General features: G+C 37.2%; 2 protein-coding genes and 1 long non-coding RNA gene across 11 annotated transcripts; all 3 read left to right on the forward strand.

Annotated features, from left to right (window-relative positions):
- Positions 2,403-14,194, forward strand: LOC109822994. 9 transcript variants are annotated; one of them, XR_002242362.1, is made up of 4 exons: positions 2,403-2,614; positions 3,099-3,147; positions 13,742-13,816; positions 13,930-14,194. XR_002242362.1 is itself a non-coding variant. In XM_020389306.1 (3 exons), the coding sequence occupies exons 1-3, from the start codon at positions 2,523-2,525 to the stop codon at positions 9,546-9,548; spliced, it is 393 nt and encodes a 130-aa protein (XP_020244895.1). In that variant the 5' UTR covers positions 2,403-2,522; the 3' UTR covers positions 9,549-10,669. The 9 variants fall into 9 exon arrangements, 1 of the variants encoding a protein (XP_020244895.1); XR_002242364.1 differs by having other exon boundaries at positions 13,990-14,194; XR_002242360.1 differs by lacking the exons at positions 13,742-13,816; positions 13,930-14,194 and adding exons at positions 4,387-4,463; positions 7,769-8,515.
- On the forward strand, positions 14,311-17,061 carry LOC109820737 (receptor kinase-like protein Xa21). The gene is made up of 2 exons (XM_020386934.1): positions 14,311-16,623; positions 16,688-17,061. Exons 1-2 carry the CDS (start codon positions 14,574-14,576, stop codon positions 17,059-17,061), a joined length of 2,424 nt encoding a protein of 807 aa, XP_020242523.1. The 5' UTR covers positions 14,311-14,573.
- Positions 17,482-23,958, forward strand: LOC109822997. The gene is made up of 3 exons (XR_002242366.1): positions 17,482-17,690; positions 23,136-23,319; positions 23,423-23,958. It is a non-coding gene; the product is annotated as an uncharacterized LOC109822997 (long non-coding RNA).

Raw genomic sequence — 27,302 nt, forward strand, 5'->3', positions numbered from 1 at the left:
ATTTAGTCAATGTGATGTTAGAAGAAATATTTTGAGATAAAATACCTTGCGATATTAATAATTTGGCACGAGAAAAGTTTTGAGACAATGGCGACCTCACATTTTAGTAATCATCAATTGGAAACCACTTGAAAATAAGAATCCCTAAAGTGAGACACTCTTAGAAACTATTCTAACATAAACAAGAAGATTCAAACATGTATTTACTAATTATGGTGGAAATTTTAGAAACTATTCTAACATAAACAAGAAGATTCAAACATGTATTACTACTAATTATGGTGGAAATTTACAAAAAAGTTAGCTAGTTTCTGAAATCAAAAGAAGTATAATGCAAGTAATATTTCCTGGTAGCCCTTGAGACTCCCTCTACAGGCAGCATAATGCAAACTGTGCTCCTCACTCATGCCACATTCACAGAATAAGCGTAGTCCAAATAATCATAATATCCTTTTCACAGTAAAAAGAAGATTGAAAGACCAACTAAGTATTAAAGCTAAGGCCAACATACAAATGACTAAATTAGTTCCTTATGGAGAATTGTCACTCTCGAAAGTTGAACTAGCCACTCTAAAAGGAGCATTAAGATAGCAACAATCTTATCCATCTTACGTGACCGTCAACTAGTTGCTTCTTAAATAAGTACAGCATGTAACCTTAAAAACATACAGCTATAGTTATGTCAATTTTTTACTAACTATAACATCACTTTTGCTCTTCTTTTTAATTAAAAACATATGCCAATATGCTCAATGTACTTGAAAATATTTCTATTATTGATCATAGAAGCTTCTCTTTTATAAGGTTATGTAAGGTCACTTTTGGATTTAACCTGCATCCATCAGTATCGCCGAAAGACACTTTTTGAAGTAAAATATAGTAACGATTATATAATGAAACAAAATTAGGGAAAGTTTTTATCTTGCATTAACACCATCTAAATTAGGTCCAAACCAGCTCAAAATTCAAAATTAGGAAAAAGATTACACTAAATCAGCATGACCTTTTCCTTCTAATTTGTGTCTGTTTACGCTAATTCTGGATAAATACAGAAGCCTCAAATAGCTAGGCTAGTTACTAAAACTATTCACCAAGTTGTGCAAAAAAATTGAAGAGTTCCTTACACGTATAAATAAAGTGATCACCTTATAGAATTTTACCAAGACACATGGAGCAAAACAAAATCATATCATATAAATAAAGTGATCATGATTGCCATATACAATTTTAGCATCACATAGTTGAGGAACTGACCACTAAAAGATGATCTTTTAGAGTTCTGAATCTGAGCATATAGTTTCCAATTTACTGTAAAAACCTAGATATAACCAGAAACTGAAGCAATTAATGAAATGAATTTCCAGAGCAATGATCCTCAAAGCTTTGATTTAAACCCTAAATCTACATCAACAACTACAACGACATGCACGAGATGAAAGAACCTAAAAAATCACCGAGATCGAGTCACTTTCCAATACCTTACTGAACTTGAGATGGTGCTGCTCGCCGGCGAGATTGAGCTAACAATTGATGAAGACGACCATGCCGCCGACGATGATGAGGTAGAATTGCTAACGGTGATGAGAATTTGCGATGGAGATTGAGAACTAATGTTTTGGGCGATGGCGAAGTGAGAACTAGGGTTTTTGACGATGGTTAATTTAGAGTGAGGGTTTTCAATTTTGGGAATTTCGAGAGCGGCGAGATGCGAGAGAGCAGTTTATAACAGAAAAGTTAATTTATGAAAGACTCAACTCCATTGTCATCAAATAAAAGTCCAATAGTTACGCGTCAGCCCAAAACCTCCGGAACAATGATTGGGCCGAACATATTGTTTTTTTCACAAACCGCGACATTAGACCTGTTGTCACCGTTAGAACTGCTGCAAAACCGCTCCCATAGGTACCTAAGTGCAACGGTTAAGACCGTTACGCCGAAACCGTTGTGATATCTCAAAAACGTGGTAGTGTCGCCTAAAGTAAGGCTTGCTATGAAAGACGTTGTCCCACAGTTGCAGAAGATCAAGATGAAGTATATGTCTGAGCCTTGTGCTGCTTAAAACATGACAGTAATGTATTATGAATTTACTTGTAAGCATATAGGTTTCGTATACCAGTTATATCAAGAGTAATGTGTAGTATGAGATTCTGAAGCGACTATGAGAAGCATTTTAGTAACTTTTGTATCTATTAGATTCTGTTGATAACATATAGTTTTCCTTTTATTTTCTCAAAAACAATATATGCTGGTAGATATCTATAAGTTTTAAGAAAATTCAATACACATATACTTGTATAAAAGCTGTATGGGGGGCATTTTTTCTTTTCCATTTTTACCCTCTTCTTTTACTATTTTAGGAAACTTTGGTCCAAAATTGACTCCTCAGAGTAAAATAACAAAAAGAACTGTTGAGGGGATGATAACTCATCCCTCTTCACCGCAGAGTTGTTGAGGGGAGATGACTGGGCCAAAACAAAAAGGAGTTGGTGAGAGGGGCTGAGGTACGACGTTTCCTATTTGAGATGAGAAAGGCTGCGGAAGTGATGAGGGAGGGCGAGGGATTTGTTGAATACACGGGAGAGGATGAGGGCTATAAAAAGGGGAAGAGGAGAAGGTAACAACTCAAACTGAAATCTCTGCTCTCAAGGTTCTCGCTCTCACTCTTTCTAATCTGTGAACAATTTGTAATGGATGTTAATTTAAAGTTGTTTTTGGTATTTTAATTGTTGATATGGTGGAAGAGGTGCGTTGGAGGAGGTTGTGATGGTAGAGGATAAATTATGAGAATAGAATGATAAAAAAACAATTCTGATCTTAATTCAAGTTCAAAAATGATCTTCAGTTAGGGAGGATAATTCAAGATTGTTTTTTATGAGTTAACTTGAGCAACCATAAATTATAATTTTATATTAGTATTATCATGTCATGTGGGGGGTGAATCAAACAATTCAATTCAACATAGTGTGGCCTTTTCTCAAATCCAAAATTCAATAATTATGTAATAAGCAATTTTTCCTTATATATATGGTCCTCTTGATGGAGCCTTTTAAAAAAAAAATTCGAAAGTACTGCTAAATCTAATCCTTATCTCTATACAGAAACAATTTGCTGCTAGAGAACGTGGATCAGAGTTTCAAGAAGACCAAGGTTTGTTCACATCCCACAAGCAACTAATAGCAGTCAGTTTAAGTGAACGGACTTGCTAATTAATATACCAAATGTCAATTTAAAACACCATTTTATTTTGTTCAAGAATATTGCTAAAGAGTAGGTTTCATTTTCTCATACACTTGAGAAACTAGCCCGAGTTGCAAATTACGATTCTATCCAAAAAAATTGTTATAACTTTAACGGTTTTTCTATAGAGTGCCCATGAGCATTTTATAAGAAATGAGAGAGATAGAGAGAAATTAATAACAAGTAGGTCCCCTTGATTTGCACTAATTCCTACTTGTTATTAATTTCTCTCTATCTCTCTCATTACTTATAGAGTGCTCATGGGCACTCTATAGAAAAACCGTAACTTTAATCATAAAAATCAAAAGCTACCAAAAGTTAATGTAGCCTTAAAGCTTCTAAAAATAAGCCCCTCCAAACACCCTCAAACTATAAGATACTTAACTGCTATTATTTTACAACTCAACTGTAAATTAATCTCATGCATTTACAACTCAACTGTAAATATCGTGGATTTAGGGGCATCAAATGGAGTCCAGTGATTTTGTCTTATTATTTTAAATAATAACAATACTTATTAAAATTTAGAAATCAGTTTGATGTTATCCAATTAATACTTTTTAAATAAAAACAATGCTTATTAAAATTTCTCTTTTTAATAGTACTTTTTTAATTTAACACTTTTTTAATATTATGCAAATTTAGAATAGTAGGATTGATATGAGGAGTTGGATTTTAATAGCAAATGTAAGTGTTTGGACATAAACTGAAACCATATATTCATCGAATTGTTCTATTAATTAATTAGAAATTGGCGAAATAGAAACCAATGTGAGCTAGGAAGATTAAATCAAAACATATTAATTAAAATATATAGGATAACAATGTAACATGTAAAAGGGTCAAGGGTAATAATGACCATGAAAAACCTTTTTTCGAACTTACTTTTAAAGGGTGTATGATATGATTAACGTGCTTGTGGACTTTTAATTTGAAATACGAAATCACTAGAGAAAGAGATGCCACGGTGGACATGCTTGGAAATTGATCCAAGCCTCTCTCTTATAAGACACCGTAAATTACTCATGATGTAAGTTTGTTTGTTGTCAGGACATGCTTTATAATCTACTCACTTCTTGCTAGTGAAATTTACACTGAGTTCCCTCTTTTTTGATTCAATAACATAGTTTATGTTGGTGATATAAGCAGAGCTTGCAGTGATTTTTTTAACCTATTTTTATCAAAGGCGACAGGATTATCTTTGCAGAAGCTATTCCAATGTCAAGGTGAGATGTAGAACACTGGATTCCCCTAGAATCCTATCCTATAGTTGTGAACCTGGTCGATTTCATTCTTAATCCTCAACATGTTCCAGCTTTCATTCTTAACCTAATTAGGACATGTCTAACAACAGGTTCATTTCATGTTAGTGACGTATAAACTGAATAAACTGACACCTTTTCTAAGGTTCATGTATCATAGCCCTCTTATGTACAAAATGTTTGACGCAGACGTAGAAACGGGAGCCCGATTGGATATCGTTCCGATGCCGACGAGCCCTGATAATAGCAGATAGAAAACAAGCTTGAATCCACAAGTCCTAAGTTTCTCAAACTTGAGAAAGAAAACAATGGAGAACAGTTCTCTTGATTGAATAATTGAAAGTTAATTGTTTGAATTACAAAAGAAACTATTATATATAGCCAAATAAATCTATCCTAACTCTAATAAAAAAGAAACTCTAATTCTAAAAGGAAATAACCAAATCCCAAAAGGAAATAATCAATTAGGAACTCTTTCCTAATCTGAAATCCGAGTCGACACGAGGCGTGCCGACTAGCACCGCCTTTCGTGTCGACTGGACCTGAGTCGACTAAGCATGATGAGTCGTCCCGCCTTTCGTGTCAACTGGAATGTGTCGACTCGTCCTGTCTCTTGTCGTCCCGTCCTGTCGCTTCGATTCGTCTGCTCGTCTCGGCTGGGTTGTGTCGACCCGTCATGTTGTCATTTCGACTCGACCCTTCTGTTTTCTTCTCGTCTCAACTGATGTCGACTCGGCTACTGCTGATGTCGTCTCGGCTGCTTGTCTTCTCGTCTCGGCCAAGACTTGATCTCCTGTATCAGTCCCTCCTTCTTCGGAAGAACTCGTCTCTGAGTTCGCATCACTTGAATACAATTTGATTGAAGGATGATAGTCAGAAATATCTGCCACGTTAAATGTTGTCGACATAGTCATTCCTTCTGGAAGATCCACTACATATGCATTATCATTGATCTTCTTGAGAATCTTGAACGGTCCATAACGCTTCGGCTTAAGCTTGTTGTATGTTCCAACCGACATCCGTTCCTTCCGCAAGTAAACCATCACCATATCTCCTTCATTGAACACTTTGAGTCGCCTCTTCTTGTCCGCTCGCGCCTTGAACTTTGCATTAGCTTCCTTAAGTTTTGTACGCACTTCTTCTTGAATACCGATAGCATTCTCAGCCATTGAACTTGCTGCCTCGCTGAACTTGCTACTTGTCGGCAACTTCAACAAATCTTGGAGATGTCGAGGTGTCTTCCTATAAACAATAGAAAAAGGAGACATACCTATAGAACTATGAACAACCATGTTGTAGGCGAATTCAGCTTGATGTATAGTTTGATCCCACATCTTTGGCTTCTCTCCACATATGCATCGAATCAAATTTCCCAAAGTCTGATTGACCACTTCGGTTTGTCCATCCGTTTGAGGGTGTGCTGTGCTAGAATACTTCAATGAAGTGTCAAATCGTCACCATAAAGTAGTCCAAAAAGTCGCCAAGAACCTAGTATCCCTATCCGAAACAATAGAACTAGGAACACCATATAGCCGAACCACTTCTTGAAAGAATAACCGTGCAACATGTGGTGCATGCGAAGTCTTGCGGAACGAAATGAAGTGAGCCATCTTAGAAAAACGATCCACTACCACAAAGACTGAATCCACGCCTCTTTACGTTCGGGGAAGTCCTAACACAAAGTCTATATTCAAATCTTCCCATATATCCTTGTTCCAAACATTCTCATCAATATCGTCCGGTTTCCCGTCCAACTCCAATGTATCTTTCAAATTCTGCGCATTGAGCGCATCCAAGACTTCGCATCGGCAAAGTCCAAAATTGTTAGTGCCATTGAACTTCTCCACGTCAATATTCATCGAGTGGATACTCAAACTTTGGACAGTCTTCACACCTGAAGAACTATCATCAACTCCCTCTTTCTCGGCCATAATCCTCAACACACCAACAACCAATGCGGAAACAAACGAAGAATAGATCCAAAACTGAGAAAAGAAAGAAGCTTTACCGAAAAGATCCCACCTTTCTCACCAACTGAAATCCTAGACGAGCTTCCCAAATCGATCTACTCCTCCAAATAGCCCAAGCGTAGCCCGAGCTCTGATACCAAATTGTTTTGCCAAAAGCTGTGTCGAGGAACCAAACCAAACGCCAATCCAAGAGAGCCAAACGAACTAAATATCAATGCACAAACAAAACACCAATTTTAACGTGGTGCGGCAAGTTGCCTACGTCCACGGGGCAAGAAGGGGATGAGGTTTTCACTAATAGAGAAGAAGAGTACAAATTGAGATTACAAATCACTCGAAGGAACAAACTAATCTCACCAACAAAACTCTTAATCTCTCCAAACAAAACCCTAACCAAAAGCTTAAAAAAATACCTCTTTTTATGCTCCAAATATACCTCAATCAATGCTTAATCAAAGCCCAATCGAAACCTAAACAAAGCCAAAGAAACCCTAAAAAACGTGTCTCTATTTATAATAAAACATAATCCCAAACTGATTGAGATTCTAAAAACGAATCTGCCACACCCTAGTGTGGCACACACCACACCCATGACAGATAGGGCAGATTCTGCCACACCAGGGTATGTGGCAGACACCACACCCATAGCAGACAGAGCAGATTCTGTCACACCCATGGTAGACATCACACCAGGGTGTGGTGGAGCCTGTTTTATTTATTCTTCACATTTTTCTCAATTCCTTCATCAATTCCTTCGTCGTTTTCACATATATATATAAGGAAAATTAAAGGGACTTTTGTGCATAAATTGTTATAGGGTCTATTAGTAAAAAGGGCCTTTATAAATATCCAAAAACCCTACTTCTTTGATTCCCGTCAGCCTCTTCTTCCTTTTCCCCTCCCTATTTGCGCCGCACACGCATATAAAAAAAAGAGAAAACCGAAGCAGCGACTTCGAGAGGGCTTAGGTGCGTACCTATACCTGGGAGGAAAGGTAGACAAACAAATCCAAGTTTTACCTTTATCTAATCCTCATCATTTGTCATATATTTGAATAGAAATATGCTATAGAAAAAGCAGTTGTAGTAATATTCTATTACAACTATAGGCATTGAATCAATATTTACTAACTGTCGTGCGACAGAGCTCTAGTAATTCTTTATAGAGTAATTTTGAGGATTTTAGATTTATATGTTAGATTGAAAAATGTATTATTAGCATATGTGTTGTTTATTCTAATACATGTTTGAATCTTAAGGTATACAATAGCATTGATGATTATTAATATGTATTCTTTAGGGGTTCCAAGTGACTCCGAGGAGGTGTTGTGAGTGGTAGTTTGATTATTTTTTTTTCCGGACTTGAGGTCAGTGGTGAATTTGTACATTATTCGCTACGTATTTTTCATATAAAATTATATTGACTATATGTAAGGTTGTTTCTGATGGATTATATCCTTTGTATGGTTGTTTGCATACTAATTGTTGGTTGGATGAATGCACGTGGTTATTTGATATAAGCCTATGCTTATTTTCTTTGTCAATTATTATGTCTTTTCATATGGTAGTAGGTTGAGATGCATATGTAGTTGATTGATTTCACTATTGGTTGGTATTTGGCATTTTTGTATAACATATTTGGTTATATGAACTTTGTTTAATTTTCTTTTTAAACATATGCATTTCAAGTCAATATGCCGGTATATGTCGGGTGTAAGCAAGCTATTAAAACAGGGCTCAAGTGCCTCTGTGAGATTTTATTTTAGCGCTAAGAGTCCAAGTTTGGGTCTCACCGTCCCGGAACCACGGGCTTAATAATTGTGGGGTTTACTGAGTCAACCGGAGTATGAAGTGTTGACTGCATTGAGACGTAGCCTGCTTATTTCCATTTCATGATTTCTAAATTTTCTTAAATATTTGTATCAAGTACTAGAGTTCATTGATAATTCTCTATCATTCTTATATTTTGTTTATCTCTCGTCCTAATATTTTAGTTTTGTAAAACCAATGTTTAATGTATGAATTTATCCACTTACTGAGTTGTGAACTCATTGTGTTTTTTCCATTCTTTTCCAAGACTCGGGATTAGGTGGAGTTGAAGATTTATTTGTCAAATTCTTAGAACGGAGCAACGAATAAAATTCAGGATTGTTATTATCTTCTAGGTGAAGGTTAAATAAAGTCTTGATGTTTAGTTGATGAATTGAGAGTCTGGTGGTTACGAGATTTCTTTTCTTTAGGTCGAGTTTTATTTCAAGTTGAGGAATATTTGTTCATATCAAGTTAATTGGATTAATGTTAATTTTTGGGATTATAGAGAATATTTATTGTTGCTTTTAGTTCAATGAAGAGATTATTTTGATGGTCTTTTAATGAATGCATATTTTGGAGGATTCTTCACAGTTTTAGTCCGGCTCCAATATTCTTTTTAGGTTTGAAATTTGGGGTCGTGACAGATTGCCAGTTTGGTTGGGAATTCAGGATTATGTGGAGCCCCTAATCTAGGATTTCCACATTGCAATGCAGATGGTGGTGTTTCAAATCTAGGGAAAATAGTGCATTTCCTCGAGCATATTCTACCTGCTATTGCTTTAATCATAATCCTTATTACTTGCATTTATATATCACTAAAACTGCGTCGAAATCTATTCACTGGTCCAGCCCCCGGAGATATACCATCTCCTGATAACTACAAATTGATCTCATACTATGAACTCGTTTGTGTTGCTGATAACTTCAGCGAGATAAATTTACTTGGAAGAATGGAAGGGTATCTTTGGTTGTGTGTACATAGGGCATTTAGATGATGGTCTCCTGTTGCCATAAAGGTCTTGAATTTGGGAACTGACGGAGCTTCAAGGAGTTTTGATACCGACTGTCAACCTTTGAGGATGGTTCATCACAGAAATCTTGTTCGAATCAACGATACTTGTTCCAAGTTGGATTTCAAGGCGCTCGTCCTACAATTCTTGTCTAATGGTAGCCTTGAAGGATTTCAAGCTTGCCGACGATGGGTATGTGATGCAAATCATACCGGCCTGTTTGATACTGTGGACTGCAATCTCTTGAAAGATGAGTAAGGAAATGATTGCTTACTATTGGAATGTGTGCAAAGTTCTTATTTCCCTCTCTCTATATGATTTGTTTAGAAAGTCCTATGTAAAACTTAATTTGAAGATATATCTATTGAATTCATATATTATCAATATTAATGAATTCCAAAACTGAAAACAAAATAAAAAACAATGAATTACTATAGATTAGCATATAACATAAATAAACTATTTTCCATTGAGTTCTTCTTACAACTTCCTTTCTAACCAAACATAAAAGTGAATATGATTTCTCTTTCTTTTCCTTTCCCTTCCTTTTTTACTTTCCTTTTTATTTTCTTTTTCATTATTATCGCTGAAACCAAACAGAGCCTTTGGAAATGTAATTTGTGGAAGGTTCATAATTTAGAGATGCGTTCTCTTAGAATATCTTCTTGCATTAATGAATCTAGGGAATCATAAGTCGTAGAATAGTTTAATTCAAACTAGATTTGGGAAAAGTGAGCTTTGGATTTCATTTTTCAAGATGAAATTTAATTCAAACTAAATTTTGGAAAATTGAGCTTGGATCATATTTCCACATTGGCAGTGTTTTTTTAATTATTTAATATCTTATCCGTAATCACTGCTAATATCGATGTTAAAGTCAGCAGTCAGCAGTCAGCAACCATCAACCAACATTGTAGCCACGACCCACTAATCGGTATTGTGGAAACACTGTAGTGGCCTAAGAGCAAGTCTAGCAAGCTCCCAGTTGAGAGTCCTAGTCAGCAAGCTCTCAAGAGCTCTCAAGCATTTTGGAATAAAAAATTAAAAAATAAGCCTTGAGAGGCCCTCCTTATTTTATGGAGCTCCAACAAGCTCCTAGTTAGGAGCTCCAACAATATCAAAAAAACCCATCTTCTATTTTAATTTTTTTACCCATTACTTTCAATTATATTTAAACCTCTTTTATTTCATTTCTAACCGTTGGATACAGCCTTCGAGAGAGCGCACACGATCTTCGAGGTAATCCACGGTCTTCGAGGGAACGCACACGGTCTTCGAGGTAGCCCGCGGTCTTCGAGGTTAGGCACGAAGTTCGAGGTATCGCGAACTTTGACCGTCAACCGACTGATTCCTATAAAATTTGATGCCTTCTCACCTCAACCCATCGTCTCCCAGAACTTTGACCGTCAACCGACTGATTCCTATAAAATTTGATGCCTTCTCACCTCAACCCATCGTCTCCCAGAACAAAATGTCTAGCTCATCTAGCTCTAGCGATGATGAAATGATGAAGACGTTCTTTCTTATGGGAGTTGTTATCGTCGAGGAAGAAGAACAAGAGAAATGTTCAACTTCAGTTCAACGCAAAAGACGTATCGTGCTCCATCGAAACCGACTGGAAGGCCACAATCGGTTGTTCCAAGATTATTTTGCTGATGCACCAACCTATCCTCTTCATTATTTTCGTCGAAGATTCAGAATGACGCGTTCGTTATTCCTTCGAATCCATGACGCATAGTACTTCATCCAAAAGAGGAATGATGCTGGACAGTTAGGACTATCTAGCATTCAAAAGATTACTGCAGCTATGCGGATGCTCGCATATGGAGCATCCGCTGACGTCGTTGATGACTACGTTCGGATCGGTAAAAGTGCGTCGCTTGAGAGCGTGAAGAGGTTCGTTCGATTGATTATCAACATCTTTGGGGAGGAATACCTTCGTTCACCGACTAATGAAGACGTTGCATGCCTGCTCGAGGAAGGTTCACAACGAGGTTTTTCTGGTATGCTTGGGAGCATCGACTGCATGCACTGGACATGGAAGAACTGCCCAACCGCCTGGAAAGGTATGTATACTGGGCATTTTTATGAACCTATAATTATTTTGGAGGCCGTAGCTAGTAAAGATCTTTGGATATGACATACCTTCTTTGGACTGCCGGGTCTCACAATGACCTCAATGTTCTACATCGTTCACCAGTTTTCGCACAACTTGCGGAGGGAAGAGCTTCACCGTGCAACTATACTGTTAATGGCCACAAGTACAATATGGGATACTATCTCGTCGATGGGATTTACCCAGAGTGGTCCACATTAGTGAAGACTATTCCTAATACAAGATAATTAGGAAGAACTAATTAAGATGCGATGCGAGTACAATCATAAATCTAATACAAGATAATATATGATAATTAGGAAGAACCCTTACACATCCACCTCTCCAATATCTCTGACTGACGCATTTCAAAGTATTGTCGTTGAACTGAATTGAGTGTTGAGAGATCCATCTTCATGATATCGTCATCTTGTTTCTTCTGTTTTAGCTCCATTTTTTGATTGGTGGTTTGATTCATCCACGCGAAAGCCTCTCCCATGATGGACTTAGCGGACTCAGAGTTTTCCATATTTTGTTTCCTCTTGAGCTTTGCCGCTTTCCTCCCTTCAGGCCTTGCTATCGGACTCAGAGTTTTCCATATTTTGTTTCCTCTTGAGCTTTGCCGCTTTCCTCCCTTCAGGCCTTGCTATAACATCATCCGAGTCAGTGTTCAACTCGATGGGGGTCGCTGGCATGGAATTGTTTGGTGAGGAATCAGAGTTTATGGTTCTTCTCGGCTGTGATCGAATCTTATTGTAAGTTTCCATTTGTTGGATCCACTTTTGATGATGACGCAACTCAACCCAGCAATGGTCAAACACGAATGACTTACCATAAAGAGATTGGTATAATTCTTTTACTTCGGCAGTCTACACAAGAGTTAAATTTAGAATAATCAAACATAATTAAACATATTGAATCTGAGCAAACATAATCAAACATAATTAAATATTTACCTGGTCAATAATTTTCGTACCAAATCTTTGTCTTCCTTCAATCTGAGCAACGCACCCACAAAACTTATTGACGGACAATTGAATCGTTGACCAGCGATGCATCATTTGGTTTGGTGTGCGGCTCGTTGGATCGGTGGAGTATAGGATAAAGTAGTCGTTAGCTCGGTGCCAAAACTTATCTTTGTGTTGCCCTGTACCTTGGATGGCGTCTTGGCTCGTGTTCAGCCAAGCAGACACAAGAAGCTTATCCTCGTGGACAGTCCAATTTTCGGACCGCGTGTAAGCCTTCTTCTTCTTTGTGGTTGGTGTTTCTTAGGATGACACTTGTTGTGTTGCCGATTACGAGAACTCGATGGGGTGACCTTCTTCTACGACGTCTGTATAGAACGGCGGGTATAAGGTCGATCCTTCACCGTTAAGGAGTTGCGAATAAAAGTTTTAGGAGGGATCCATGAGATTTGTAATTCGATAGGAAAATATAGAGTTTTTTATGAGAGAATTGTGTGGAATGATTTGTGTAGTGAATTGAAAATTTATAGAAATTTTTTTACTGTTCAACGGCTAATTTTTTTACTGTTCAACGACTGATTTTTAAACTCAACGGCTAATTTTTAAACACCTAATTCGAAACTGGGTCCTGGGTTTTGATATATGGGTTTTTTGTAAAAAAACAAATTTTTTTTAATACTTGGGAGCTCCCAAGCGCTCCACAAATTTGTGGAGCGCTTGGGAGCTCCGTGGCACGAGCTCCCAAGCTCCGTGCCACGAGCTCCCAAGCTCCGTGCCACGCCAGCCCAAAGGAGCTCCTTCGGAGCTTGCTGGAGAGAGTTCACGAACTCCCACCGCCACGTAGGACTTGAGAGCGGGCGGTGGGAGCTTGATGAACTTGCTCTAACTTCTACCACGTACCCCGTCGGTTTTTTGTGGTCCCCATAGTAAACAATTGATTGGATTGCCGAGTCTCACCCTGTCCCACGGTTGATGTGGGCTCCATCTTGTGGAGAAAACGGATTGAAGGGCTGAACCAACATATGATGTGTCTTTTTAAGCGAAAAAGTTCATTTTCTTGAGTAGTAAAATTTAAAAAAAATCATATTGCAGACAATTTAAAAAATCATATTTAATCCAGATAGCAAGTACTTTTCTATTTCGACTACAATAACAACCAGTCGTTTGTTTTTGAGATCTGCTATTGCATGATTAACTTGTTGTTTCACTGGCACAATTTGATCAAGTGTAGACTATTCAAGTCCAAATAGGCAAGGACACAAATTTTTTTCTCTCCTTCTAATATTAATATTTTTAATCCGAATAGGGAAGCTGTTGATATTTGATTCATCCTCACGAGATCTTTATATCAAGGGACATATTTTTCAATCATGGAAAATATTCTGATGTAGGACTGATGACTTAATTTCCCAAATGAAAGGGATGGCTTAGGAGTGCAAAGTCCAAGTAAACGTTGGTAGGTGCAGGTGAGAGCAAATCAGCTGGCCTATTTATGTTGAGCATTTTCCCTCGTGTAGTGTCAATTTCTTTTATCCTCTATAATCTTTTTCCTTCACTGGCATCAATGGGGACCTACCAGCCTGTCCTCTTTGTAACGCATCTGATGCTATTATTGTTTACCTCATCATCGGCGGTGAAGCATAACAACATTACCGACCTCTCGGCCCTCTTGGCCATCAAAGCCCAGGTCATCGAACGTGATCCAGGCAGCATTCTATCCGCCAACTGGACCACCGACGCCTCCTTTTGCACCTGGATGGGCGTCTCCTGCAGCCGCCGAAGACAAAGGGTCACTGCTCTCAACATTAGCAACATGCCGCTCTACGGCACCATCCCTCCTCACATCGGCAACCTCTCAAGTCACTGCTCTCAACATTAGCAACATGCCGCTCTACGGCACCATCCCTCCTCACATCGGCAACCTCTCATTTCTGTCTCTGCTCTGGCTTTCCAAACGGCACCATCCCTCCTCACATCGGCAACCTCTCATTTCTGTCTCTGCTCTGGCTTTCCAATGATGGCTTTGTCAGAACCCTCCCTGAATCTCTGGCTCGGCTGCCTCGACTGGAACTACTCTTACTTGATCATAATAAGCTTTCAGGTTCAATACCTCCAGCCTTTTTCAACATATCATCGCTTATTGCATTGTATCTCGTGGACAACAATATTTCAGGGACGCTCCCCTCTAATGATAGCAACTTCCATCCGTTGTTCCCTCATATTATGGCTATGTCTCGGAACCAACTCACTAGCAGCATCCCGTCTAGCCTTTGCAGTAGTCGTACTCTTCAAACTCTGAGCTTGAGTTACAACCAGCTAACCGGAAGCATACCGTCCGAGATTGGAGATATGAAGCAACTTAGTGAATTGTATCTTGGAAGTAACTATCTAACGGGTACCATACCATCCTCTTTAGGTAACCTAACTAACCTGTCCAAATTAAGCCTTGGCAACAACAGCATCCATGGGAATATTCCCGAGGAGTTGGGTCGTCTCACAAACCTCGTTGGATTGCAGATTAGTTACTGTGGTGGTATTACTGGTCCCATACCGATTTCCCTTTCCAATTTGTCATTACTCACAGACATTCAACTGAATGATAATAGTCTTACTGGACCAGTGCGTTTGCAATTTGGGAACACGCCTAACCTTTTGCACTTGCATGTAGGAGATAACAAACTAACAGGAGGAGTTGACTTCCTTACATCGCTTTCGAACTGCAGAGTTATAGATCATGTGCGTGTTGGTGGAAATGAGCTGGATGGCATTCTTCCATATAGCGTAGGTAATCTTTCAAGGACTCTAACAGTGCTTGATGTTGGGGATAATCATATTAAGGGGAAAATTCCTGTTGAGCTGGGTAACCTGTCTGGATTGACCACTCTAGACCTGTCTGAGAATGAGCTAGTCGGAACGATACCGTCTGAAATCACAACCCTACAAGGCCTGCAGTACCTAGGTTTCGATAGTAACAGGATACACGGTTCCATCCCACATGAGCTCGACCGATTGAGAAACTTGGACACACTGTTCCTCGACAACAATAGTCTTTCTGGATCGATACCTGACTCGCTGGGTAACATTACTGGACTAGAGAACTTAAGACTTAGTGCTAATAGGTTATCTTCTGCAATTCCTGAAACTATTGGGAGTCTGACTCATCTACAACTATTAATTCTTTCACAAAACCTTCTCACTGGATCGCTGCCATTGACATTGTGGAACATGGATTTATATTCATTGGATATATCAGTAAATCAGCTGTCGGGTAACCTTCCAAGTCCTCCAAAGTATCTCAAAATCAATTATTTAGATCTATCAAATAACTCATTCGACGGGCACATTCCTGAATCATTTGGTGATCTTATCAATCTTGAGCATTTGGACCTTTCTTGCAATAAGCTCTCAGGTGTTATACCCGGGTCCTTAGTCAAAATCCGACATCTCAGCGTCCTGAACTTATCTTTCAACAAGTTGGAAGGAAAGGTTCCAAATGGCGGTGCCTTTTTAAATGTAAGTGTCGTGTCTTTGGAAGGAAATGCAGCATTATGTGGAGCACCCATATTAGGATTTTCATCTTGTAATCCATCTGATTCTAAAGATTCTAATTCAAGGAGGCATTTGCTAAGGTATATCCTCCCTGTTATTGCTTCTTCCGGAGTCCTTCTTCTTGGTTTTTGCATCTTATTAAGATTTTGTAGAAGGAGAACCAAGAATCTAGCCCCTCCTAGCATGCCCTCTCCTACTCACCATAGATTGATCTCATACTATGAGCTTGCTCGTGCCACTGACAACTTCAGCGAGATAAACTTGCTGGGAATGGGTGCATTTGGTTCTGTGTACAGAGGGCTTTTAGATGACGGCCTTCTTGTTGCCATAAAGGTCTTGAATTTGGAAATCGAAGGAGCATCGAGGAGTTTTGATGCTGAGTGTCGTGCTTTGAGGATGGTTCGACATAGAAATCTTGTCAGAATCATCAGCACTTGCTCCAACATGGATTTCAAGGCACTCGTCCTCCAATTCATGCCCAATGGAAGTCTGGAAAGATGGCTATACTCCCATAATTACTGCTTGAGCTTGCTTCAAAGGATTAACATCGTAATCAATGTAGCTTCAGCTATTGACTACCTTCATCATCACTATTCTGAGGTTATACTGCATTGTGATCTAAAACCGAGCAACATTCTTCTTGATGAAGAGATGACTGCACATGTCAGTGACTTTGGCATCGCAAAACTGCTGAGTGGTGTCAGCCAGAGCGTAACCTCAACAGGCTTTCGCCTAAAATCTAGTCCAATCACGTGCAATCTGTACTAACGTTTGAGTTTGCTGTGTAGAGTTTGCTTCAACAGGAAGAGTCTCCACAAAGGGAGATGTCTATAGCTTTGGAATATTGTTGCTAGAAATCTTTACGAGAAAGAAGCCTACTGATCCTATGTTTACTGGGGAATCAAGCTTGCGGCGATGGGTAAATGATGCAAATCCTACCGGCCTGTTAGATATTGTGGACTGCAATCTACTGAAAGATGAAAATGGAAATGAAAGGCCAAAGAACTACTTAATTTCAACACCGACCTGTCTATCTTCCATCATGGAGTTGGGGATTATCTGTTCAAGTGACTCGCCTAATGAGAGGCTTGCTATGAAAGACGTCGTCCCACAGTTGCAGAAGATCAAGATGAAGTATACGTCTGAGTTTTGCGCTGCTTGAAACATGATAGTGATGTATTATGAATTTACTTGTACGCATATAGGTTTCGTACCAGTTATATCAAGAGTAATGTGTAGTATGAGATTCTGAAGCGATTATGAGAAGCATTTTAGCAACTTTTGTTTATTAGGTTCTGTTGATAACATATAGTTTTCCTTTTATTTTCTCAGAAACAATATATGCTGGTGGTTAGCTGTAAATTTTAAGAAAATTCAATATACATACTTGTATAAAAGCTGTATCGGGGGCTTTTTTTTTCTTTTCCATTTTTACCCTCCTTATTTACTATATATATATAGGGTAATTTCGGGAAGGCTTACAATAAGGGTTATTTTGGTAAGAAATGGGGCCAAATTTTGACTTTACTATGCTCTTTCATCAATTCATTCCTCTTATCTCTGGCCAGAACAAAGTGGGAACACTAAATGGAGGGTTATTTAAGGAAATTTTGGTCCAAAAATTGATTCAGAGTAAAATAACAAAAAGAAGAGTTGAGGAGATGATAACTCATCCCTCTTCACGGCAGAGCAGTTGAGGGGAAATGGTGAGAAAGGCTGCGGAAGTAAAATAACAAAAAGGAGTTGGTGAGAGGAGAAGGAACGACTCAAACTGAAATCTCTGCTCTCAAGGTTCTCTCTCTCTCTCTCTTTCTAATCTCTCTCTTCCTTCCCCTCCCTCCCTCTTTTAAAACGATTTTTTTTAATGATACATTAATGCTAAAAAATTATGAGAACAATTTGTAACGTATGTTCAAAGTTGTTTTTGGTATTTTAATTGTTGATATGGTGGAGGTGTGCGTTACAGTTTGGGTTTGCAATTGGAGGAGATTGTGATGGTAGAGGATAAATTATGATGAGAATAGAATGATAAAAATAATTCTGATCTTAATCCAAGTTCAAAAATGATCTTCAGCTAAGGAGGATAATTCAAGATTGTTTTTTATGAGTTAACTTGAGCAACCATAATTTGTATTTTTATATTAGTACTAGTTGAGATGCACGTGCAATGCATGTGGTTAAGTATCATGATTATTTAAATTAATAAAAATAGAATAAATTAAAAAAAAAGAAAATAAAGTTTTTTGTGAGATTGATCAACAACTCAATAATCTCTCTCTCAAATAAAATATTATCATTATTTCCTTTAACCCAGACTATGGCCACATGATCTACTATTTGTGAGTTATAAACACGTTGATCTAATACAACATCTCTGTTTATTAGTGTTTTGAAGTCTTCAAAATATGGGTGATCATTCAATTCGCAAAGAAATATTGTATATGAATTTACTTGCAATATGTCCATTAAACATTAAGTTATGGTTTGACTCATATTCACATTAACTTTTAGATATGGTCTCACTCATATTTACATTACCTAATATTCTCATTCAATTTTACGGTTCATTCTCCGAACCATAGAAGTCAAACTGAAAGTATGAAGAATTATTTTCTTGTAAAATTAGAGCAGAGAGGTTATAATATATTTCGCCATATTTTCTAAATATAAAAAATTCTTTTTTCTTTGATGCAAGGTTCCTATCAAATCTTGCCCGAAATGATGTGAATAAAAAATACTATTATAACTCACTTGCTTAGGGCAATTGTATTGTATATATGATATATAACTCATCTGGAATATCCATATCTGCTAAGTGAATTTTTCAGTTGTGAGAGCAAAACGTTAGGGGCTCGTATTCAAAATTTTTGGCTCTATAAAAACATTAGAATTTAGAGTGCATAGCTTATATATCATAAAGAACATACTGGTTCATAAAGAATTTTACCTAATAATGATATTATTACAACGATATTACTATTTAATATTAAATCAAGTTTATTATATAAGCTTATATAACCCTTTTTAATAGATTATAATGTATATATATGGAAATCTCGATACTTATGGCCAGTAGTTGGGCTCCACAAAATATGTTAACTTTACATTGTAGTTTGCTATTGATAATATTGTTGGCAATACCATTATCTTTCATCTTTATCTTATTATTCACACTTTTCTAATGTAAGTTCTCTTTTGTTAATCACTCAATTGACTATATTTAGATTTTATAATGTCAAATGTTAGAATATTCTCTTTTATTTAAAAAGTATTAACATGATTTTCTTAAAAAATATTAATATAGTAGCGATAGTATATATTTCAGTTTAACTCAAACATTGGCTTGAAGCCATTTAGAGTGATGACCTTTCTACGTTAGAATGATGATATAGTGATTACACAATCTAAAAGTTAAAGAAGAAATTTCTATAAAGAAAAATTAATTTAATATGTCAAATTAACAATTAATTTATAAAATATATATGGGTAGTGTAGATAGCTATAGAGAGTAAGGTATACATCTTTATAAAAATTTCATAGTGAGTGACCAACTACAATCATCATAATTTAAGCATGAATAATTATTATTTTAGTTACTAATTTGGTACGCGTAACTATAAAATAAATCTTAACTAAAAAATAGGAATTGAGATTGTATTATCATGTATATTAGAGCTCCTTTTTATATTAAATTTAAAAATAATAATTTAAATTATTAAGCACCAAATATTAGTTTATGCGAGAAAATAAAGTAATCTGTGGTCTATATATCTATATAGTCAATCAATCAAATTTATTAAAGTTATGATGACCACAGTTAAAATTATATGGTGGGTTCACATTAAATATAATTTATAAAAAATAATACATTAACGTCAAAATTATTTTAACCACTATATAAATTGTCTGAATTTTTTTGCATATATAAACTATATTGCCAAGGAATAGTGATGTGTGGCCTAATACATCTTAAGAACGACGTATTCTTCAATATCATCGTTAATTGACGTATTTATGCATTACATTGATAACACAATGAAAATTTAGAAAACTATATAAGAAACACCCTCAAAATTTTTAAAAATTGTAAGAAAACACCCTAAAATTTTATAATTTATAAATACACAAAACTATTAAACATTATATTGAAATCAATAAACTAAAAAAAATTATTGAAAAATTTTAAACTTTGGAGGGGTAATTTGCAATGGACTAAACTTTAAGGGTGTTTATTTATAAATTTTAAATTTAGTAGATTTTTAATTAGTTATGTTCTTTCCAAAAACGTTATGAGTAATATTGATCATGAATTGTTTTCCTAAACCTATACTTTTAAAGGGAGCATGATAGTTTTTGCAAATTTTTAATTTTCTAGGGGTTGTTAGTAATTTTGTATATTCATTTTAGTATCTATAGGTTAGAAATTCTCATGATATTTTTTTTGTAAATTATGAATTTTAGAGATTTTTTATAATTTTTAAAGTTATATGCCTTTTATACATATTATATTGTAAATTGTTTATAGACTATTTATAATCCTATGTTTTCAATTTAGTAATGAGTTTGAAATTCTCAAGGCGTTCTATGTAATATTTGAGTTTTGAGTGTTTGTTAGTAATTTTTAAAACTTTAAGGGTGTTTTTTATAAATTATAAATTATAAATTATGTAGGGGATATTCATAATTTCTATATTTTAAATGTACTGTTAGGATAGAAATTATTAAGATTTTTGTAAATTTTACAATTTTGAGGGTTTTATTTTGTAATTTGTAAAAAGATTAAAGTATTTACTGAAAATTTCATAAATTTTCGGGGGTTGTTTGTGTTATTTGTAAGTTTTTAGTGTGTTTATAGGTTTAAAATTTTCAAGGCGTTTTTTTACAAAATTTGAATTTTTAGGGGTGTTTTTATAATTTTTAAAACTTACGAGATACTTTCTTCAAAGTCAAAAAACTTTCAGTTTCTACCTAGCATATGTTTTTCAGATTTCTCACTAATTGAAATAAGTAAAATTTATAATTTTTAAGATATTTTAATAAAATTTTGAATTTGTAAGGGTGTTTTTGTAATTTAAAAAACTTGGAGCATTTATTATACAAAGTCTAAAAACTTTTAGATGCTGGCTAGCATATATTTTTTAGATTTCTCTGTGAACTGAAATATGTAAAGGGTTTGAATTAATATCAAACATATCTCCTTTATCTAATAACATGTTAAGTCACATTATGAATAGGATAAATCATTTAATTACCAATTCAAAAAAGATAGGATAATTAGATTAGGATAACAATGTAATATTCAAAAAAATTAAGAGTAATATTGACCATGGAAAGATTTCCCGAACTCGTATTTTTAAAGAGAGTATGATTATCATGTCATGTGGGGGTGAATCAAACAATTCAATTCAGCATAGTGTGGCCTTTTCTCAAATCCAAATTAAATTCAATAATTATGTAATAAGCAAATTTTCCTTATATATGGTCCTCTTGATGGAGCCATTTTTAAATTTTTTTCTAAAGTACTGCTAAATCTAATCTTTATCTCTATACAGGAACAATTTGCTGCTAGAGAACGTGGATCAGCAATCAATCTAAGTGAATGAACATGCTAATTAATATACCAAATATCAATTTATAACACCATTTTATTTTATTCAAGAATATTGCTAAATATTAGGTTTCATTTTCTCATAGACTTGAGAAACTAGCCCGAGTTGCAAATTAAGATTCTATCCAAAAAAATTGTTATAATTTTAATCATAAAAATCAAAAGCTACCAAAAGTTAATGTAGCTTTAAAGCTTCTAAAAATAAGCCCCTCCAAACACCCTCAAACTATATGATACTTAACTGCCATTATTTTACAACTCAACTGTAAAATAATCTCATGCATTTACAACTCAACTGTAAATATCCTGGATTTAGGGGCATCAAATGGAGTCCAGTGATTTTGTCTTATTATTATTTTTTTATGGATGGATATGCGCATGGATACTTTTACTTCAATCTTGTCGTACAAAGAAAGTGGGCCTACAGTGATTAATTGATAAAGCAGCCAGCTATTTAAATTTACCATCATACATTTTTTTCAATTTTATTTCAAGTTATGGATTATGTTGAAAATGGTGGATGACAAATATTAATAATAATAGGTTTCATTTTCTCATAGACTTGGTCAAAACACTACTTATTATGGTCTTTCATAAGAAGCCTATGGCAATTCAATCAGTACTACTTGGCATTGCCAACTGATGAGAGAGTTCAGAGCTCGATTAAATGTTTTAAGCTCAGATATTGTTATTGTTGTTAACTTAATTTGTTTGAATACAAGGACAATGCCTTTTTTAGCTCAGCAAGTTCCGGAGACCACAAATGTTGTTTAAGGTTAACTGATAGAATGTGGTCTAGACTTCTCGCCTCAACGAACCAACCAAGTTTTTGTTAGCAATGATAAGGAGGTGACAGAGATGGTTGACAAGGAAACCCTGATATTGATTTATAATATGAGGATCAACTCATTGTGACAAAATGTGGCTTCAACTGCTTCAACTGATCTCCTTTTTTGGTTCATTTTTCAAATTATACACGAAGAACTTGCAGTAATTCCAACAAATGGCATTCTTTTCTCTCTTTTGTGCTTTTTGTTGCACTTTTATGCAATCAAATTGATCTTAATTTACCTTTGTGAAATCTGATAATTTATATGATTGTTTTAGTAATGAGGGTGTATTTAATAGCTTAGAGTTTGCACATATGTTGTTCAAATATTATCTCACATATTTTCAGTAATAACCACTTAAAACTGCCATATGGTCAGATAGCTGGTTATGTGCTGGAAGTGATGTTGAAGTCTGATGAGCAATGAGTCTAAATCAGAGAGTTTTAATTAAAAACCAATGTTTTTTTTTCCTTCCTGATTATATATATAACGAATAAAACAACTGTCATTTGTTGCAGAATTGTAACAAATGCTGCTTAATTGGAGATGCACGATTTTATCTTCTCTATTATTAATTATTCTATGTTTTCCCAGGTTTTGATTCTGTTCTCTATGCATGTTACATCTCAATGAATCTAAAATCTTCCTACTTCCTTAACGTTAATGATTCATTGCAATTACTTATATCTTATATTCATAACTTGATGTTTTTTAGAAGGATAGGTTGCATATTAACCTTTTTTTTTGTTTATTCATGGGTTGTTTACGAGCATTGGATGGCACATATATTCCTATCAGTGTCTCAAGAGCTGATCAACCGAGGTGTTATTCAAGGAAAGGCGTAAAAGCTGTTAATGTTCTAGGAGCATGCACTCAAGATATGTTGTTTATATATGTGTTGTTGGGTGGAAAGGGTCTGCAAAGGACGGCAGAATACTTCGAGATGATATTACTAGGAGAAATGGATTAGTAGTCTCACATGGTAAGAAAAATACAGTTAATAAATGTGTTACTATATGCAATTATTTTATTAGTTTGAAATAATACTAAAGATTGTTTTTAATTTAGAGTTGGATGTTTTATAGGTACTAATTGGTTGATGTTAGCTATACAAACTGAGAAGGATTTCTCGCTCCATTTAGAGGCTAGTGATATCATTGGAATGTTTGAAGTGCTCATAACCAAACTACCTCCTCAGAGGAGTGCTTCAATATGAAGCACTCGACTGTGAGAAATGTCATTGAGAGATCATTTGGTCTACTGAAGAGGCGATGGGCAATACTGAGAAGTCCTTCTCATTACCCGATATAAGTTTATTATATGATTATCATGGTTTGTGTTCTGCTACATAACTTTATTCGAAATGAATTGGAAAAAGATCCATTTGAAATTGATAATCTAGAAGGATATGAGGTGGAAGAAGAAGAACAGAATGAAAATAATCAGGTTGAAACAATAACATCCATGGGGACATCAAATGGGTGGTCTCAATTTAGAGCAGATTTAACAAGTACTATGTATAATCATTGACTTGCAAGTGAAAACAATACATGAATTTACTAATGACCATCAGTTATGACAGTCCTTGTGTAAATAATATAATGCGGACTTATGTTTCAGATGTCAGATTACAAACTAAAGCTTGAGGTATTTAGTGTTAGTCTAAGGTGTAGACCCAAAGTTCGAGATGAAAGCTGGAATCAAAAGGACGAGAAAACAAGCAGACAGATCTGCGGTCGACCGGGTCGGTCGACCGCGAACGTGCACAGGAGACTGGGAGGGCCTGGATCAGGTCGCGGTCGACCGGGCCGGTCGACCGCCAAAACCCTGTAAGTATTTTGGTCTCGGGTCTTGCCATCGGTCGACCGGGCCGGTCGACTGCCAAACTCTCTGGAATCTGATCGGTCGACCGGGCCGGTCGACTGCGAATAGTTTTGGCAGTTTCCTGTTCTGTTTAGGAATTTGTTTCAACCAGGATTCTATATATACCCCAAACGTTTTTAGGGTTTGTACTACATCAAAAAGAGAGCTTTTTGACTGCAAAGAGAGAGAGAATCTCAGAGAGATTTACCCCTTGTTTGAGAGCTTGTATTTTCTTCTTCAATTAATAGAAAGATTGTGTGGTGTGGCTCCCGAGGACGTAGGCACGTTGCCGAACCTCGTTAAATCTGTGTGTTCATCTCCCTTACTATTTTTTGCAAGTTAGATCTTTATTTGTGGTTTTATTCCTACTTTCCTACTTTCAACACAAGGTCCGGAAGGGCAAGGGTTCGATTGATTGTTTCGAATTCCCAACAACTGGTATCAGAGCTTCGTTTAGCAATTTGTGTGAAAGCCATGGTAGAGGAAAGCAAATCAAAGATCGAGAAGTTTGACGGTTCAGACTTTGCCTACTGGAAGTCGCAGATGGAGGACTATCTGTACCAGAAGGACTTGTATCGCCCGTTGATGGGCAAGGAGAAGGGAAAGAAGAAAGAGGAGTCAGATGGTGATTGGGAGGTACTGGATAGAAAGGCTCTAGGGCAAATCCGGTTGTCGCTCGCCAAATCAGTAGCCCACAATATTCTGAAGGAGAAGACGATGGTGTGGCTTATGGAAGCGCTCGCGAAGATGTACGAGCAACCGTCGGCAGCAAACAAGGTGCATCTAGTCAAAACTCTTTTCAACCTCAAGATGGCAGAAGGACGGTCCTTCACGATGCACCTCAGCGAGTTCCTTATCTCCGTGGACATCACGTTTGATGACGAAGTGCAAGCCCTATTGATTCTATCGCAGTTGCCGGATAGTTGGGCAGGTTGTGTGACAGCAATCAACAATTTGGCGGGGAAAGAGAAGTTGAAGCTGAATGAGGTTGTTAGCATGATTCTATCCGAGGAGGTTAGAAGGAAATCGTCCGAATCAGAAGGTTCAGGTTCAGCCCTAAGTTTCGAGCAGAGAGGCAGAAGCCAGAAGAAAGGGAACCAGAACAAGAATCGGTCGAAATCAGTGAAGAAGAGGCCGAACTCGAAGGTTAGGTCTTTCAAAGGGAAGTGTTGGAACTGCGGCTAGGAGGGCCATATGTCTTTGGTCTGTAAAGCACCAAAGAAGGATGCGGGTGAGCAGGAGGCTCATATCGTGCAGGATGCCTTGATCCTTGCTATGGATAGCGATTCTGATTCTTGGGTCATCGACTCAGGAGCTTCTTTCCACGCCACTGCTAATAGGAAACTACTTCAGAACTATGTAGCAGGGGCCTTTGGTAAAGTATACTTGGGGGACAATGAACCTTGCAATATTGTTGGAAAGGGCGACGTTCAGATACAGATAAAGGGCTCTAAGTGGAATTTGAAGAACGTGAGACATGTGCCGAAACTGAAGATGAATCTTGTTTCGGTGGGACAGCTTGGAGCAGAAGGCTACGTTTCGATATTCACCGGGGATTCGTGGAGAATCTCCAACGGTACTATGGTTGTTGCCCGAGGCAATAAAATGGGAACTCTCTACCTCACTTCACATGCAAGTGACACCCTCGCAATTGCAGCTGGCAAGGAGAGTACAGATCTGTGGCACAATAGGCTGGGACACATGAGCGAGAAGGGAATGAAAATCCTACATTCACAAGGAAACCTAATCGGGATCGACACCGTGGAAGTCGGGGTTTGTGAAGACTGCATCTTTGGGAAGCAGAAGAGGGTTAGTTTCCAGAAGGGTGGAAGGTCACCTAAGGTTCAGAAGCTAGAGTTGATTCATACAGATGTATGGGGCCCAGCCAGTGTGTCTTCTTTTTTCGAGATACTACGTCACCTTTATCGACGATCACTCGAGGAAGGTGTGGGTTTACTTCATGAAGCACAAGTCAGAGGTGTTCGAAATCTTCAAGAAGTGGAAGGCCATGGTCGAGAACGAGACAGATCTGAAGGTGAAGTGTTTGAGATCAGATAATGGTGGAGAATATGAGCTGGAGGAGTTCAAGAGGTTCTGTGCTACGAATGGGATTCGCTTAGAGAGGACTACTCCCAAGGACGTCGCAGCAGAACGACATTGCAGAGAGGATGAATAGGACCTTGACAGAGCGTGCGCGGAGCATGCGATTACATGCAGGTCTGCCTAAGACATTTTGGGCGGATGCGGTGCATACGGCAGCCTACCTGATTAATCACGGGCCATCAGTTCCATTAGATTTTGGGATTCCAGAGGAGGTTTGGAGTGAAAAGAAGATAAATCTCTCACACTTGCGGATATTTAGTTGCATGGCTTATGTTCATATCAGTGACCATGTCAGGGACAAGCTAGAAGCTAAGTCACAGAAGTGCACATTCATTGGATACGGCATTGATGAGTTCGGGTATCGCCTTTGGGATGAGAAGAACAGGAAGATCATCAGGAGCCGGGATGTGATATTCAATGAGGAGGTGATGTATAAGCACAGGGACAATGCCAATGATAGCCAAAGCAGTGGGAGCAGCACTACGGATACAGGTGGATCCGAGTACATGGATTTGGAGGAACTTCCAGATGGGGGCGACGATGTCAGTCTGATCGTAGAACGGAGGAGACTACAGGTACAGAAGCTACTACCCAGGGCGTGGAGCTTAGGAGGTCATCGAGGGCACCCAAACCAAATCCCAAATACCTCTCGTCACTTGATTATCTACTCTTAACAGATAGCGGAGAGCCGGAGTGTTATGAAGAGGCAGTGCAAGTGAGTGAATCTCAGCAGTGGGAGCATGCGATGCAGGAGGAAATAGATTTTCTACTCACTAATGAGACATGTGAGTTAGCCCAGCTACCTGCGCAGAAGAAAGCCTTGCACAATAAATGGGTCTACCGGGTCAAGCAGGAGAGTGATGGAAGCAAGAGATTCAAGGCCAGATTAGTAGTGAAAGGGTTTCAACAGCGGGAAGGAGTGGACTACACGGAGATATTTTCCCCTGTTGTGAAACTCACAACCATCAGAGTGGTGTTGAGTTTGGTAGCTGCAGAAGA

The sequence above is a fragment of the Asparagus officinalis genome, chromosome 8 (genome assembly GCF_001876935.1).
Source record: "Asparagus officinalis chromosome 8, Aspof.V1, whole genome shotgun sequence".
In the NCBI taxonomy this organism is placed as follows: Eukaryota; Viridiplantae; Streptophyta; class Magnoliopsida; order Asparagales; family Asparagaceae; genus Asparagus; species Asparagus officinalis.

Excerpts from the sequence above, each read along its gene's own strand:
- LOC109820737 (XM_020386934.1), top strand. The coding sequence starts at position 14,574 with ATGGCTATGTCTCGGAACCAACTCACTAGCAGCATCCCGTCTAGCCTT. Across the intron at positions 16,624-16,687 it reads CCAGAGCGTAACCTCAACAG|AGTTTGCTTCAACAGGAAGA; the intron begins GCTTTCGCCTAA and ends TTTGCTGTGTAG.
- LOC109822994 (XM_020389306.1), top strand. The coding sequence starts at position 2,523 with ATGAGAAAGGCTGCGGAAGTGATGAGGGAGGGCGAGGGATTTGTTGAA. Across the intron at positions 2,615-3,098 it reads AAAAAGGGGAAGAGGAGAAG|AAACAATTTGCTGCTAGAGA; the intron begins GTAACAACTCAA and ends ATCTCTATACAG. Across the intron at positions 3,148-9,296 it reads AGAGTTTCAAGAAGACCAAG|GTCTTGAATTTGGGAACTGA; the intron begins GTTTGTTCACAT and ends GTTGCCATAAAG.